The sequence below is a fragment of the Neovison vison genome, chromosome 9 (assembly GCF_020171115.1).
Source record: "Neovison vison isolate M4711 chromosome 9, ASM_NN_V1, whole genome shotgun sequence".
In the NCBI taxonomy this organism is placed as follows: Eukaryota; Metazoa; Chordata; class Mammalia; order Carnivora; family Mustelidae; genus Neogale; species Neogale vison.
Genome location: NC_058099.1, coordinates 96,121,222 through 96,138,644, shown reverse-complemented (window position 1 = coordinate 96,138,644; position 17,423 = coordinate 96,121,222). Strand labels below are relative to the sequence as shown.

Here is a 17,423-nt window from a genome sequence, read left to right as displayed (position 1 = left end):
CCAGTGGGAACAAATGCACCTGCCTTGGAAATCTTGTTTCGTTCTGGGCCATCCCGAGTTTCTCTGGAAACTCGAGGCCTGATTCTCAAGTCAAGTCCAGTGGTGGAGCTGGCAGGACAGGAGCTCCCCTGGGGCAGAGCCGGAGGAGAAGCTGCCCCTTTCCCAGTTCCCCGAGCTGTGGCAGGAGCTCGCTCCCTGTCACGCCGTCGCCTGTGGGCTCTGCGGCAGGTGCTCCCTGGCTGGGCCGGGCACGCGGGGGTCGGCTTGTCCTGGTGTGAACGCCCTCAGAGGGACCGCTGAGAGCTCACAGATGCGGCTTGGCACTTCTCTGGACGGGAAGGAGTGGGAGCTCAGGGAGAGATCAGGAGGCATAACCTCTGCTCCTTCCAGGTCAGGGAGGAAGGGAACCAACGCTGCCTGAAGCAAGGCTCTGTTAGGTTAAGGCAGGGAATCCCACCCGTGGAGGAGTCAGGACCCTTTGGCCTTCATAAATATTATTGTTTATACAGGTTTTTTTGTTTTTATTTATACGGATGAGATCTATTAATAGTTTATATAGATGAGATCTATTAATATCTAGCATTTTAGAAATGGAAGCTGAGAAATTTGTAAAATACCGGACTACACAAGCACCCCTTCCGTTAGCCGTTCTGAGTGGTGATGTCATGGCGCATCATGTAGCTTTTGGAAACTTCCATTGTACAGTTGTGAGAGAATGAGAAAAAGAGAAGTCCTGTCTTAGTGTTACTGGAACAGTCTTGACCTTGCAGAGCTCCTGAAAGTTCTTGGTGACCCCTGGGGAGCTCTCTGGACACAAGATATGTTGAGAGTCACTGAGTAAGTACATCTCTTGGTGGCATTGACCTTATGATTGAACCCCCGCACCATATCAGCTCTGAAGGTCATGGTGGTGAAGATCGTCCATTCCTGAACTTGATCAGAATTCTTAGGCTAGAAATGCCAGCCCGTTTTCTTGACTCCTGGTGGAATTGGACCTAGGCCTCTCTGATGACAAGTTCCCTATTTTAGGCTTAAAGGCTTGTACTTTAAAGGGAGCGCAGGGTCTCTTTTGGTAACTCAAGTCGGTGTTCTTGAATCACAGTGACTGTTAACAGCCCACCGAAGACAGAGTGCAAGGTTTGAAGCAGAAGGTGCTTTGTCACCTCTGACACTTAAGTCCTTTGGATTGAAAATCACCCATGTCGCCTATACAAGCAGCACTGCCTTCCCTGTTACGGTGAAATCAGGCAACGGCAGACGTCCTTTCCCAGGGACGACATGTTGGGCTTAATGCTGGCTCGGTTACGATGGGGCTCTCGTGCATCACACCGGTCTCCGCCTCTTTGTCTTTTCTTAATCCTGGCAGGTGGAGAAGGGAGGCTCCAGAGAGCTTACAGAGTGTGCACTGGTCACACCCCCAGTGTTTGGCATACCTACATTTAGAGAAGACGCTCAGACCTCTGGTTTCTCAGCTGGAGTCCCCGTAGCTTCCGAGCCAGACCTTTGCTTAGGTCACCTGTCAGCTCATTCATCCAGGCCTAAGGTAGATGAAAGCAGAGCTGCTCAAGCTTGAATGTGCATTCGAATCACCTGGGGGTCTTGTTCAAGAGTAGATTTGAATTCAGCAGGGCTGGGGTGGGGCCTGGGAGCCCTCTTTTCTTGCAAGCTTCCAGGTGATGACGTGGCTGGCCCACGGACTGCACTTTGAGAGACCACGGAACAAGGGCTAGCCCCCTGTGAAAAGGAGTGCTCCAGACAGTTGCAAGAGGGTTTCTAGGCAACAGGCACATTTGTGGCTGTGGCTGTAAAGGGCCTTAGCGTTGCCAGCCCCCCTGCTCAGCTGGGAGCTGGGGAGAAGACAGCTTCTGGGACAAGACAGACACACCCACAGCTGTGCCCGGAGGCTGCGAGCACTGGGCTGGAAAAAAGCCCTTTTCGTATCTCTCTTCTTGCTGCTAGTGGCACGGGGAAAGCCAGTTGTCAGTGCCTGAGCCCCAAGCACAGAGCAGGAAGGCATGGTGGCCTTGGCCTAGCCTTGCAAAGACTCCTTCCAAAAGCATTTTTTTTTTTTCGAATTTGGAAAAATCCAATTTAGTCTTGATTCTGCCTGTGTGTGTTTATCACATCACTTCCTGGTCATTCTCACCATGCTCTGGCATTAGGTCTGTTTAACTTAGGATCATTCAGGGTCATGATTACGCTATGCACCTCTCCTGCCTTATGCTTTCCCCAGCTCTTGTCTCTTTATTGTCTCTATGCAACCTTTGTGTCTACCTTGGACACGTATCCTCGAGAATTCCTGAATAAATAGGGTTCCATGTAAACCAAAGACAGAGGGAATGACAGAAGAGGCAGAGTAGAAGAATTTTATTTATCTGACAGCCACCTGGCTTTCTTTCAGGCTCTGGGTGCCTGGGCCAGTATGAGTTTTTGTTTTCCAGGCTGTGTAAGGATTACCAAATTTATGGCTTCACTTTAGGCTCTCCTTTGCCCTTCCCACATCCCTGTGTGCTGTCATTAATAACATAACTTCATCGGGCCTCAGGGGGACAGAAACACTCCTAGATAGGATTGCAGTGACTCAAGGGACTTGTAAAAGTTGACAGTGTAACTTACAAGGGAGCATTTAAATTCTTTAATAATTCATCCCCATGTCATATTTCCGTGCTCTGTGGAACAAATGTCACAGTGGTGTTAGGGGTAATTGGTCGTAACGAGTCACTGAAACACCTCTTCCTCTTTCTTCTAGCTGCTTCTCTTGACAGCCTTGCCGCTAACGTAAAGGTAATTGTAGAAATAGCATTTCTGAAATGACTGACTTCCCGCTTCTAATGTCGGTTATTGTGCCTTCCCCAGCGAGTGGTGGGAAGTGTATTGCTAGCAAGGGCTGCTCATGGGAATGGATTGCTGGAGTCTCAGCAGAGTCTGAGCGATGCTGGGCCCTCCTGTGTGCTTTGCGCTCGTTGGTTTGTTCCCCTCACGTATGCTCTCTTCACCTGTGGAGTGAATCCCCCCTGCCTGTGGCCCCAGAACCTGCTTCAGGAGTAGGTGTTCTTCCTGCTGTTTTTCCTAAGCGGATACTTTCATAATACACATGGAGGTGGTAAGTCACTTGCTCTCGAAGTTTGATTGGTTTGGGGAGATGGAGGCTCAAACGTCGATGTTCCAACATGAAAATAGATACAGGCAAAGAATGGAGCGGATGGGGCTTTTCATGCCATGGCATTTAAATAGTTTATTTAAAAAAATGATGTCTTCGCCAAACCTGATAATCCCATATGCTCATAAATCAAACCTCAGAGCACGAGTTTCTTTTAGCTTGAGGATATAGGCCAAATGTGCAGAATTTTGGTTACCTGGCCTTGACCTTGAGCTTCTGAGCATTTTGTCTCTCACACTGCCAGTTCCTGCTCCTCTTTTACTGGGGGAGCTCCCCCGGGGGCAGGCCCTCTATCCGCTTGTCCCCTTCCTCACCCCACCCACCCTCAGCTCTAAATTCAGCAAACGAAAACAAAATCACAGCTGAAGAATCATGCATGTTGTCTCTTAGATTATCAAAGAGCCAGATGAACGGATTGTTTTAAGGAAAGAATCATCGTCACCTTTCGACTCGAGTAAGTTCGAAAAACCCTCGCCCAGTTACAGTAACCAAGGGGATGCCGATTTCCTCGGGGAAGCTTCGTTCACCACCTCCCAGCATTCCAGATCCGCCAGCCCTCCTCGGGATGAGCCCCTTGTCTGCGACGAAAGGTCAGCGGCAAGCCCCCTATTTATTTCATTGTGCGAAGAGTGTGTTGTGGTCCAGCAGGCGTGAAGCCTGGTCACTCCATCGCTTGCTTCCTTAGGGTTGTTCAGCTGTTGATATGAAAAATCAATGTTCGTTTTTAAGTCTTCCCAGAAGGAAGAGTTGAAGCCTTTTCTCTCACCTGTGGAAAGCAGATCTCAGAATGTTTGTTGAAAATGGGACAAACATGGGGCGCCTGGGTGGCTCCCTGGGTTAAGCCTCTGCCTTAGGCTCGGGTCATGATCCCAGGGTCCTGGGATCGAGCCCTCTCTGCTCAGTGGGGAACCTGCTCCTCCCCCCACCCACCGCCTGCCTCTCTGCCTACTTGTGATCTCTGTCTGTCAAATAGATAAATAAAATCTTAAAAAAAAAAAAGAAAATGGGACAAACAGCTAACTTGGCATAGATGCTGTTTATCTATCCATTTTTGTCTTCCATAAAAAAACAAAAGGAGTGAAAAAAAAATCACGCATAGTTCTGCCACTCAAAGGGAAAGATTATTAACATGTAGGTGTATTTTCTCCTTCTTTTGGACATTTTTTTTTTGGGCTTATGTATAGGATTGTCACAAATAACACTCCCCACCTCCTGCCCAGTTGCGTATATGTGGAAGGCAGACCAGAAATCGAGAGAGGGACCTTTGTTTTCCAGACTGTACCATCTGGTAAAATGACCAGCCATCCAGCTGGCCTGGGACTACTGTGACTTCAGCCCTTGACGTCCTGCGTTCTGGGAAACCCCTGATTCCCAGGCAAGCCAGGACGGTCCTGTCACCTTAGCTCCGGGAAAATGGCACTGAAGATAACGTATTTAAGACAGTTGTTAAAAATGGATAGTAGACATATTATACTAGTTTCAGGCGTACAGCGTAATGATTCCGTTTTTGTGTATATTGCAGAATGATCATCTCAGTAAACCCAGTTTACCTCGGTCACCATACATAGCTACAGAATTTTGTTTTTTCTACAGAGTGCTGAGAACTCTTAAGATTTATTCTCTCTCTCTCTCAAAAAAAGATTTATTCTCTCAGCAACTTTTAAATATCCAAAATGGTGTTAACTATAGTCTCCGTGCATACGTCTCTATATTTCTTTTGTAACAGGAAATTGTCCTTTTGACTCCCCTGGTCCCCAGAGTCCAGCTACCAGCAGTCTGGTCTCTGTAGCTGTGAGCTTGTTTGTGTTCTTCCTTAATTCCACCTACAGATGAGATCACATGGTTTTTGTCTTTCTTAAGACAGTTGTGGGGCACCTGGGTGGCTCAGTGAGTTAAGCCTCTGCCTTCGGCTCAGGTCATGATCTCAGGGTCCTGGGATCGAGTCCCGCATCGGGCTCTCTGCTCAGCAGGGAGCCTGCTTCCTCCTCTCTCTCTGCCTGCCTCTCTGCCTGCTTGTGATCTCTGTCTGTCAAATAAATAAATAAAAAATCTTTAAAAAAAAAAAAAAGACAGTTTTTCTGGGAAAAAAAAAAAAAAACTAACAAAAAACAAACAGTTGTTCTGAATGCGGGCTATGCCGGTCTCCTCTTCTCTGCACTGGTAGTCATGACAATGAGGAGAGAGAGTCTCGTATCCAAGTGACACGATTGCTCACAAAGGGACTTGGTAGTAAATCCCAGTAGTAGTACAGTAGGTAGTACTACCCCGCAGGTAGTAAATCCCAGAATGAAAGTCACAATGAAACGAAAGTTCTACAGTTTTAATAGGAATTTTATTAAGTTTGACTAAGACTAAGAAAGTGGCCGTGCGTTCTTAGTGCTTTGCAGAAATGATAGAATACGTTTACATTGAAATGTTGTATCATAGACTCGAGGAAACCAAGTCAAGTATTTTAGTAAAATCTATTAAAGAATGGTGAATTCCTGATTACTTACTTTTTGGGAGGAAAATAACATGAAACAGATTTTTTAAAAACCAGCCCTGGCACGCAGAGACAGGCGGTTAGAGACATTTACGTCCCTCTGTCTACTTGGCCTTCGTCTCCTCTTGGCTTAGCCTCTGGACATAAAGATTTTAAGCAGAGACAGGAAAGGACTTTCAGCTGGTGGTCAGAGGATGTGAGTTCTGGTGCCCATCTGTGTCTAACTGCTGTGTGATCTCACAGAAGTGCTCAGCCCTGTAGATCTTCTAGACTTTAGTTTCCCCATCTGTAAAATGGGTGTGATGATCAAACAGCCATTCTCTTACAGGTACAAAATGGTTCTTTGCTGTCAGAATCAGGGACAGCTTATAGCTTTTGTCCATGTGCCTGTGTTTATACATTTCCCAAACTCCTCATAACCAGCCTAGTGGGACGGAGTTGGGGCTGCCTCTGCTGAGCTCCTATCAGGTGGACTGGGATGGTCAGGATGCGTCCCTGTGAGCCAGTGGCCCCCACAGTAGACCGGGAGACTGGCTTACACTCATGTCACTGGATGAGATGCGTTTAACAGAAGGACCAGCCACAGGTGGGTGACAGAGAGCAGGAGGTGGGTAACTTCCTCAAGAGGCAGATCAGGAAGGCCTCATTTCTTTTTAAATAAATTTCTGAGATGGCTTGTGCATTCTCCAGCAGCCTCTCTTGAGTGTCTTTATGCAGCCGGCCAGTGATTCTCAGCTGTGGCTCCCTAGGAGCTCGCCTCCTTTCTACAGAGGCAGAATCCTTGGGCCTGGAGCTGGGTGTGTGTGGCGGCCTGTAGCGTCTCTGTGGGCAGAAGAGAGCCTTGGAGGAGAACAAGATTGGTAGCCGGTCTGCGAGCCTGGAATGGAAACCCTAACATTTAAGACATTTCTCCTGATCTGTGGGAACTTGCAGCTTAGCAGAGGATTTAAAAACATGTGCCCAGAGGGCTTTCTGTCAGGCGGAGCTTTGAAAATCATATGGACCAAACATTATCAGGGTAGAAAGGAAGAGGAGGGAAGGCACCGATGGAAAGCTTCACGAAGGAGGGGTATTTCCATGGGGGCCTTGCGGGGAGGGGATTGGATTATGCTGGAGTGGAAGGAGGGGAGGGATGGGCGGTGAGAAGGCAGGTGGCCCTGGTGGCGTCTAGAAGTTAGAGCAGCTTGCGGGCATAGCCTTGTGCCAAGGCTGAGAGCCTGAGGGACTGGGGAAGCCGAGCTAAGGAGTCTGGGTTTTGTTGGACGGCAGTAGGGGGTTTTTGCAGGTTCCTTCTCGGGAGTTAGCACATTTGACTGTAGGATGATGACTCTGGCTGCAGACCAGATTGTTCTCCTCTGCCTCTGATGGATCAGCAAATTCTGTTTGCCCAGAGTCCCTCTACATGGAGAGCTTTGGAAATAATTTGACTATGAATTTGTAAATTAGGCCATGAAACAGTGACAAAGGATAGCATCGTCATGGAGAGGCCATCTGGTTTGCCCAGGACCGTCCCGTGTTTATCGTACATTAGCTAAAGAGAATGATTGTACCCAAATGGCTGAAATTCTTTAAGAATCTTTGGAAAATGGTCTTTGTGCTCTTCATCACCAAATGGCCCATTCTGCCTCGGAGTTTAGGCGTTGGTACCCACTCCCCTCCCAAAGATGAATGAACAAAGGGACAAATTCAGTGACTCAAGGAATATTAAATACCTATGTGGTATTCAGTACCTACGGGGCCCTGGATTCCCAGTGCCAGTTTCAGTGTAGGGGTGGGCACAGACATGAGCCAAATACTGACCTGGTCTCAGTGGTCCAGCACTGTGAGCAAGGGGGAATGGACCCCAAGTGCAGGTGGTAGGGTAGCCAACTCCCTCTGCGGGAGGAGGTTAGGAAGGGCTTTGCCGAGCAGCCAGTGATCGGACTGAGCTCTGAAGGTGGGTAGGGTGCACACGAGTTGGGATCGGGGTTGGGGTGGCGGCCTTCCAGGCCCGAGGAGCAGTGTTGGCCAGCTGTGGAGGGGAACCTCCCGTTGGAGCAACTGGAAGGCTCTGGTACCATCTGTGGTGACGTTTGGGTCTGAGTAGCCTCAAGTAAACGAGATGAAACATACAATCCTTGCAGTGGAAAACAGTTGGGGTTACATTTGGTGTTAAATATTTATGGATGAAATTTCTAAGGATTGAGAGAAATACCTGAAATGCCCAGTAAAGTACAAGGAAGAATCACTCACAGCCACAGACTCAAACACCAGCCATTCTTCACATTCTGGTTGCTTTTATCGTCAGTGTGTACCTTACGTGGGTGGTTAATGAAGACATGCAAAGCACACTGCGTATATTGCTTTTTCCTGCTGCTTCTTGCTAGTAAATTATAAATAGCCACCCACTGTGTTCTGTACCAAAGTATCCTTTATAGCAGCTGCATAATACTCTGCTTTCGTGTGTTGGCCAGGTTCCACCCTTGCTCTCAGTCCTCCTGGAGGAAGATCCACGAAAGGGTATGCAGTCTCCTGACATCCCACAGAGCTCAGCAAAACCTGCACAAGGTAGGGCTTCCGAGACAGCGGAATCTCTGCTGACAAAATCACATGGGAACGGGGGCGTCAGTCTAGGGCTGGGAGCAGTGGAAGGAGAGACAGACATTAATCCAGTAACCACAGAGTTAAAGGTAAAATTGTGATGCTTTCCAAGGAGGGGGCCTGGTGTCCTGAGAGCATCTGAAAGGGGGCATTTGACTTGGTGGGGAATCAGGGCAGGCTTCCTGGAGGAAGAGACCAGGGAGCTTCCATCTGAGCAATGAGTTGCAGAGAGTTTGCAGGGTGGCACCCGCTGGGTGGAGGTCCTGCAGGGAAAGGGAGCATGGACCTTTCAAGGAGAGAAGATGGTCTCCCAGAACTGTGCACCATGCACAGGAATCCCCCAGTGCAGAGAAGTTGTGGTCTGTGTGAGGTTACAACATGGAAGAAAACATTAAAAGTTGATGAGGTGTTTTGGCTGTTTGACGTGTGGGATCTGGGGAGTGTTTCTGACCCATAGATAAGATACACCCAGTACTTTCTCTGCTGCAGACTAGCGGCAGTTAGCCAAGTGGCCCATCATCATGTGAAAAGAACTCAAATGAAAGGTTAGCAGTGGTCCCAGTGGTTGGGTTTAAGGGTACTGTGTCATAGTCAAAGGGTCATCTTGGTCTTGACTTAAACACAGGCATAGCCCAGATTTATAGAATGACACTTATAAACGAATATTGATTTTCACAGGGAGGGGTTGTAAATTACTTTGCTTCCTCTTGGAAAAGTCATTGGCTTTGCTTTGTTAATTCTAGTCTTTTCAAATAAAATAATCCTTTGAAAATGTAAAAAGAAGGGAAGGAAAGGAGGGAGGGAGAAGAACAAGAAAGAAGGGGGATTTGCATGTACGTGCACACACGGATACTAAGCCCTCCCCACTGCCGTGTGTGGCAGACGTGAGGTCCATAGGCCTCTTAAATGCAGAAGCACACATCTGAGTAGCATTGATTTATATGTGTAATGATTTGTATGTTACACTATGTGTAACGCAGTTGCTGGCTTGGCTTTTGTTATAGGAATATTCTGTCTCTGGAGCAAAGTATATCATTGAGAGACCAAGCTACCTGGTGAAGGGATACCCGGTGCGTGAACAGAGATACTTTTAAGCTGCTGTCTTTTGTAAGTAAGCAGCTTAAGTGCTGCTTCTTATTTTGATTTGCTTAAATAATTTCCTGCTGTCAGGATGAAGTAATTAGAAAATGTGGTGGAGAGGAGATGGGGCGGAGACCCCAAGAACCACACAGGAGGACTACAGCATGTGTGTCTGTGGTCTGCCAGGCCTGTCTCTGTCTCTCTTTCTCTCCTCTGCCTCCCTCCCATCTTCTTTCATGGCACCGCTTCTAGCTCCTTGAATAGTCTCTTTCCTGCCACGGGGCCTTTGCACCTGTTATGCTCTGTCTGAAATAGTACTTCCTGCCCCTGGTTGGGTCACTTCTCTTTATCCTCTGGTCTCGTGACTTTCCAGGACACTTCCTTCCCCTCCAAGGCATTCCTTTTTAGCGCGCCACCATTTCCTTTCCTAAAGCTGACACCATTTGTTGTTATATTTGTACATGGGTTTTATAAAGGGCTGATTGCCCCTTCTACTAATGAAACCTTCCCAAGGTCAGGGACTCTGTCCCTTCTGCTAACTAGTAGCCAGTTTTGGCACCCAACAGTGGAGTCCCACTGAACATAGACAAAGTCAACTCCAAATGCCGGGTGTAGGCCCTGAGCGACCCTCCCCCCCTCCCGCCATCCTGCTACCATCCTGGTAGCACGTGACCTCGGCACTGGGTAAAAATTTTTTCGTGAGTGAGTGTGGAATGAGGTGACGAGACAGCTGTAGAATTCAGGTGTGTGGTCAGTAGTTGGCCGCACTATAGGATGACGTTATTCCTGAGGTGTTCTCTTCTCATCCCTTTCTATCCGGGCCTCGAATTATGATAGCTCTTCCTTATTAAGCACTTTCCAAGCTCCAGGAACTGGTGCCAACACTTCACATGCATCAGATGAGTTAATACCTTATTCTTACCTCACCCTTATGAAGTAGGTTCTACCGTTAGTTCCATTTCACAGATAAGGAAACTGAGGCATGGGGAGGTTTAGGTGCCTTGCTCAGGGTCACCTGGCCAGTGAATGGCATGTCTGAGAATATGACCCTGGGTGGTCTGGCTTCAGACACCATCCTTTTGTTTGTTTGTTTGTTTATGTTAATTTTTAAAAAGATTTTTACTTTTTTAAAATTTATTCATTTGAGAGAGAGAGAGAGAGAGTGAGCAAGAGCATGGGAAGGGGGGAGGGGCAGAGAGTGAGAGAGAGGGAGAAGCAGGCACCCCGCTGAGCAGGGAGCCCGTTGTGGGGCTCAATCCCAGGACTCTGGGATCATGACCTGAGCCGAGGGCAGACCTTCACCGAACGAGTGAAGGCACTCCCAGCAACCATGCCATTAAAGCATTACATTCCATTGTCTCCCCAAACCTAGAGTGTGATGGGGAAGCCCTGGGGTGAAAGAGGGGAGCCCTTTGGAATCGAGCAGCGTCTGTGGACATCCCGCTTGATCATCTCCCGTGAGGAGCCTGTGCTCTTACGAACGCAGCAACAGCAGCCTAGTGACACTGAAGTATTGGGAACCTTTTGGAGCCGTGAAGGAGTGTGGGATGATGCGCTGGGGGTTCACGGTAGTCAGGCTCCTGGAAGTCTGGCTCAAGGGCCGTTCGTGCTTTAGGCACAAGCCGCCTGGCCCCCAGGCTGGCAGGACTCTCCGCCATCAGCACCAAGGAACGCGGAGGAGGGCTCGCTTGTAGCCCATTCCGCAAGCTTCCACCTCGGAACGTCCTGCTTGGTCGATGAAAGGGTGGATTCTGGGCCACTTAAGCTCCAGTTGCCAAAACAGTCATCTAGGTGTTTATTAGGCAGTTACACGGAACACGGCCCACGTCATGACCGCCATGGGAACACGGCCCACGTACTTACTGAATGCCAAGTTGTGTTGACTTCCAGCATGGGGGACATCAAGTTACATAAAACCAGCAGATACGTGGATGCTGGTGGGAGGGAATAGAGAGAAGGGAAGAAAAAAATTGAGCAACTCCTGTCTTAGAAAGTGGGTTTCCTTGGGGCGCCGGGCTGGCTCAGTCAGTGGAGCGTGTGACTCGCCATCTCAGAGTCCGGAGTTCGAGCCCCATGTTGGGGGTGGAGTTTACAGGAAAAAAAAAGAGGCAGAAAATGGGTTTCTTTGATGACACAAGTTCCCACCCAGTGGTTTGGAATATCCGCCCCACATTGGGGTCGTGCATTCATGGTGAGGCAGGGCCGAGGGCCGTGTTGGTGAACGTGTTGGTGGTTGTAAGGAAACTCAGGGGACTTCAGCTCGTCTTAAGCAAACAGGGCATTGATTAGAAGGACACTGAGTATCTCTGTGAATCCAGGGAGGATGCAAACAAGGAGATCAGGCTGCCGAGATCGGACCGCTAGAGTCCCCCGGGGGTCAGGAAGACAGCTCTGGGAGGAGCATGTGCAGGAGCCCCCGCGGGCTCCCACCCCTTGTCCCCTGCCTTGCTTTTCTCAAAGGCCCCTCCTGCTTGCAGCTCTAGTTCTTACCTCGCGCCTCCTCAACCTCTGTGCGCTCACTGTTGAGCGGACGTCTCTCTCCTGGGTTCCTAGTGATCTCCAGACTCGGGGGAATGGAACAGTAAACCTTAGCGCAGAAGGGCCAGTGATTCTTGAGCCAAAAACAGTGAATCTGATTGTCTGACAAGGGAACGGGTAGAAGAATTGGGTGGGTGGGTGGGGGGATTGGGGTACATCTATTTCTTGTTATTCTGGATGTTTTGGGACTTGGTACTTTTGGTATAAAGTAGATGATCCCTTGTATACTTTGAAATGGTTAAAATTTTATAAACATAAGTATAATTTCGTGTTATGTAACTGTACCCCCCTGCCGCAAGTCCCATAAACCACTTCCTGCTCCCTCCAGGATCAACCCTAGTTCTCTTGGAAGGCGTGATTGTCTCTGTGTCACGGTCCTTACCAAGGGTGGGATCTGATCGTCTCTGTCTGGCATGAGCTCACGGGGACTCTGCTCGCAAGGACGGGCTTCCAGGGCCCCCTTCTGTGACAACTCCGGGTCCCGCAGGCAGACCCAGGCCCTCTGCCTTCTGCTCCCAGACCTGCCTCCACTTAGCACCTCATTGCTCCAACCCTCGTATCGGGGTTGGTTTTCCGTAGGGTAACCCTCCCAAGAAGGGTCAGAGACTGACCAGACGGCCCCAGCTCGGGCCCATGAGTGTCCCACCACCATCCGGCCAGCAGGAGCCACCACACTAGGGGTGCTCCTAGGAAGGTGACCAAGGGACTCAGGGCTTCTGTCCTCAGATGCAGACAAGAACTGTAGCACACAAACCTTTCTAAAATTAATGAGGAGCAAATGGAAATAAACCAAGAAAGAAACAACAACAAAAAAGACAGAAATTAATGAGAAAGCTGGTTTCTGCTCTGTCATAGCTCATTCGGCCTCCAGGTCCTGTGACAGCGGCTGGCACGGCTTCCAACCTCACTTGTCCCCAGCGGGCAGGCAGGAGCTGTGGTACCTCCTCTCCCTGGGGTCCCTTCACCTGTGTGACAACCAAAGCAAAAAGCGGGTCAGCCTGCAAATGCCCAGCTCCAACCCCGGGGGCCTCTCTCTGACTCAGTCCCGGCTCGGAGGGGCCTGTTGTTTGGAGGCTTATGGGGATGGATACAATGGATGATGTCACCCCTCCCTTGATCCCAGGACCTCTAGTCTCGCCAGTCCAACAGACACAGGTGGTGACTGGCCACCCAAACCACGGGGCACATTCCTGGGTTAGTGGTCCTCGATGAACATTAGAATCACTGGGGGAGGGGGAGGCGCTCTGAAAACTCCTGATCCCTGGGCCTCGCTCCGGACCTATTTAATTGGAATCTCTTTGGGTGGTGCCTGGAAAGGATTTTATTTTTAAAGATTTTTTAAATTAATTTTTTATAAACATATAATGTATTTTTATCCCCAGGGATACAGGTCTGTGAATTGCCAGGTTTACACACTTTATAGCACTCACCATAGCACATACCCTCCCCAGTGTCCATAACCCCACCCCCCTCTCTCGACCCCCGACCCCCAGCAACCCTCAGCCTGTTTTGTGAGATTGAGTCTTTTATGGTTTGTCTCCCTCCCGATCCCACCTTGTTTCATTTATTCTTTTCCTACCCCTAAAACCCCCATGTTGCATCTCCATTTCCTCATATCAGGGAGATCATATGATCTGATTGATTTACTTCGCTAATCATAATACCCTCTAGTTCCATCCATGTCGTCGCAAATGGCAAGATTTCATTTCTTTTTTTTTTTTTAAAGATTTTATTTATTTATTTGACAGAGAGAGATCACAAGTAGGCAGAGAGGCAGGCAGAGAGAGAGGAGGAAGCAGGCTCCCTGTTGAGCAGAGAGCCCGATGCGGGACTCGATCCCAGGACCCCGAGATCATGACCTGAGCCGAAGGCAGCGGCTTAACCCACTGAGCCACCCAGGCGCCCCAAGATTTCATTTCTTTTGATGGCTGCATAGTATTCCATTGTGTATATATACCACATCTTCTTTATCCATTCATCTGTTGATGGACATCTAGGTTCTTTCCATAGTTTGCCTATTGTGAACATTGCTGCTATAAATATTCGGGTGCACGTGCCCCTTCAGATCACTACGTTTGTATCTTTAGGGTAAATACCCAGTAGTGCAATTGCTGGGTCATAGGGTAGCTCTATTTTCAGCTTTTTGAGGAACCTCCATACTGTTTTCCAGAGTGGCTGCACCAGCTTGCATTCCCACCAACCAGTGTAGGAGGGTTCCCCTTTCTCCGCATCCTTGACAACATCTGTCGTTTCCTGACTTGTTCATTTTAGCCATTCTGACTGGTGTGAGGTGGTATCTCATTGTGGTTTTGATTTGTATTTCCCTGATGCTGAGTGATGTGGAGCATTTTTCATGAGTCTGTTGGCCATCTGGATGTCTTCTTTGCAGAAAGTCTGTTCATGTCCTCTGCCCATTTCTTTGATTGGATTATTTGTTCTTTGGGTGTTGAGTTTGCTTTTTTAAAAGATTTTATTTATTTATTTGACAGAGATCACAAGTAGGCAGAAGGACAGGCAGAGAGAGAGGAAGGGAAGCAGGGCCCTGGCCAAGCAGAGAGCCTGACGTGGGGCTCCATCCCAGGACCCTGGGATCACGACCTGAGCCGAAGGCAGAGGCTTTAACCCACTGAGCCACCCAGGCGCCCCTGGAAAGGATATTTTAAAAAATGTTCTTTGGGAGATTCTGATGCACATTTAAGATGGAGAATCCTGCAGGCGGCTGGAGATGAGGGACTTGGAATACCAACCCCCCCCAATCCTATACGGACTCTCTCCGTGCCCCGCAAAATGATCCTGTTCATGGAACAGGATGGGGGCAGGCGTAACAGTTCAGCCCAGCTTCTGTACATTCCCTGTGAGCCCAGGACGCCGTGAACTCCTCAGGAGAACACTAAGAGGTAGATACTCGGCGTATCTCATCCTGGCGTGATGCAGAGAAGGCTGGTAGCTGGCGAAGGTCCCGGGCCGCTGGGACCTGCTGCCTCGTGCGGCCTCCCACCCCGAGGCTGTAGAGCCGGCTCAGACCCCCAGGGATGCCAGGTAGGGCTGTGTGCCAGGACTGGGCTCGAGGGACACCACCTTCTCCTCCGGGTGCTGACATTTGCCTTTTTCTCTGTACCACGTGCAGCGTGTGAAACTTCCAGCTGCACAAGGGAACCCAAAGGAGAGCAGGAGGAGCGTCGTGGACAACTCACTCAGGGAGCCAACTGACTCGTCCTCAGAGAAAGGAACAACAGCTTTTGTTACGAATCACCAGTGTCTCACCCCTTTCAAATCAAACCCTGTACTCAGTCATTTGTGCCCAGGTAAGAGTCACTGATTAAAGTGTTTCCTGTGTGGGGCTCCTATTTTCTTGTCAAGTCGGAGAATTCATGTTATAGTCGGTCGATGTGTTTCGGGCTCCAAACAGAAAATAATCGTAGTTGGGTGGCTGGTGCTTTTTCATTTAGAAAGCACTTTTTGGAATTCTAATGAAAGGGTCAGGATGCCTTTTCAGGTGCTCCTCATTTGTGTCACTGTGTGTGTGTGTGTGTGTGTTAACATTTTACTATTTATTCCAGAGAGAGCACGAACAAGTGGGTGGAGGGGGAGAGGGAGAAGCAGACCCCCTGCTGAGCAGGGAGCCCGAGATCATGACCTAAGCCAAAGGCAGAGCTTAACCAACTGAGCCACCCAGGCGTTCCACTGGATGTGTTTTTGGAAAGTTTCTAAATTTTTCCTTCCTTCTTCCTCCTCCCTGCCCCTTCCCTTTCCTTCCCTCCCTCCCTCCCCTCTTGCCCCGGCTTTCCCCCTCCTCCTACCCTCCCTCCCTCCTTCTTTCCTTCTTTCCTCAGTTTAGATCTTACAGGAGCTAGAGGGAGCTACTATGTAGAGGGATAACCTGAAAAATCCTCTAGGAAAAGGCTGACAACCTGATTTTCTTTTCGGTAAATCTGTTTTTTGGGTTGGTTTGTTTTTTAGTGTTAGGCTTGATTTACGCAAAGTCCACTGACAACTTAGGAAGGGGGAGCCTTACATCTGGAGAGCTCAGATCTTGCTCTAAATATTCCCCGTCTAGGATGCATTTGTAAGGGGAGCCTGGTTTCTTCGGACTGTAGTTTAAACCACTCCTCTGTCACCCGCCCCCGCCCCTTTTCCAGCCGTGCTTAGTACGTTTATAAGAGGAACAAAACCTTTCTCAAATATTTCTCTGAAAGAGCTACTTTAAGTAAATATACTCTGCAAACATGACTGCCAAAACCAGATTTAAAATGAGCTAGAAGGCACCTGGGGACACGTTCACACAGACTGAGGGAGCAGGAGGAGGAGGACGGGCCGCGACACGTGGGGCTGGAGACGCGTTTGTCTCTGTGCGGACAGGCCCAGAGCCAGGGGGCCTGAAAACGGGAGCCTTGGTCTTTCCTTCGCGTTGTGACCCGGCATTTTCCTCTGCCGTACCCTACGTCCTTTTTTAGTTTTTAAAGGATTCAGTGAGAGTCAAATTTCCTTCTCTCATTAGGACCACAGTAATCGGTTTGTGAGGTAAATGAGGAATACAACATTAATAAATAAAGGAGGAAAAAAAACCCCAAAACAATAAAACAAAGTTCACTTACTCTCTTCTCAATTTCCAGCCACACAGTAAAGGTGTGTGTGTGATAACAGGGATTTCATCCACTTTGGAAAACAGACAAATGCTTGATTACACCTGCTTGTCTGTTCGGGGGTGTCTGAGACTACAGTTGTCCATTATTTTGATGTCTAGTCATCATTAAAAATAAAAAAAATACTGTGTTATGTGAAGGCTATGACCTGAGGCCCAGAAAAGAACGTCTTACAAAGGACATAAGCAGCTCGAGGAAGCCCATTCCAGTGGGTTGGCGTCCCGGGTCAGTCGGCTCCAGCAGGTGCTGGCACGGTGGCTCTGCAGGTTTTCTGAAATGGTTTGAGTCTAACTCCTCAATTCAGTTTAGGTATCAGATCTTAAATGCCCATACTTATTTAAAGTCTTTTTTTTTTTTTCTGTTCTGCAAATCAATCTTCTTTTACTTTCTGATCAGTTAGCTCTATTGTTTATTCTTATTTTACCTTTCTTCTGTCTCAAGGAGTTATTTCCATTTTGAGCAATCACCTTGGGGCCAGGATTGCAGTTGAGGTATTTTACTTTTGGGGTATATAAGAATGAATAATTTTGTGAGGGATTGGGATTCCTTTGGGAAGATCTGTGTCATTAAACATGGTAAAACATTCCCACCTGCCTTGCTTCAATTTGTTATTCCTTTCTGACTTGCACAGGTGCAGATCTGTCAAAGCCTGGATTGTATATTCCAAGCAGGTGTTATGGGGTCTGGGTTTGCAGAGGCTCCTGGGAAAATGTCCTGGGCCCTCCATGCAAAAGCCACTGTGCAAAGGGGCCATTTTCCTAAGGTCTCTTGACTGACCCAGAGTTAACTGAAACCTATAGACCGTGAATTCTAAATAAGATTTAAAAAATGAGTGTGCACACGATACGTTTAACTTAAGAAAAGGTGGTTGGTTTTAAACGCATAAGAGGAGGATGGATGGGTCACGTGTGCGAGTTCAGCCTAGCGCCCAAGGCCTGGC

The 17,423-nt window shown here is 48.6% G+C and overlaps 1 protein-coding gene across 7 annotated transcripts in view; it reads left to right on the top strand.

Annotated features, from left to right (window-relative positions):
• Positions 1-17,058, top strand: part of SPATA6L (spermatogenesis associated 6 like) — a 52,077-nt gene extending 35,019 nt beyond the window's left edge. For 4 of the 7 annotated variants that reach the window (XM_044265980.1, XM_044265983.1, XM_044265982.1 and 1 more), the window contains 6 exons: positions 2,750-2,784; positions 3,551-3,750; positions 8,096-8,189; positions 9,227-9,292; positions 14,968-15,145; positions 15,679-17,058. In XM_044265980.1, the coding sequence (XP_044121915.1) occupies positions 2,750-2,784; positions 3,551-3,750; positions 8,096-8,189; positions 9,227-9,292; positions 14,968-15,145; positions 15,679-15,719 (614 nt within the window). In that variant the 3' untranslated portion in view covers positions 15,720-17,058. Of the gene's footprint in view, positions 1-2,749; positions 2,785-3,550; positions 3,751-4,435; positions 4,480-8,095; positions 8,190-9,226; positions 9,330-14,967; positions 15,412-15,678 lie in introns of those variants that run through there. The other 3 variants (XM_044265981.1, XM_044265984.1, XM_044265986.1) reach the window with 3 other exon arrangements.
• The last annotated feature ends 365 nt before the right edge of the window (positions 17,059-17,423 follow it).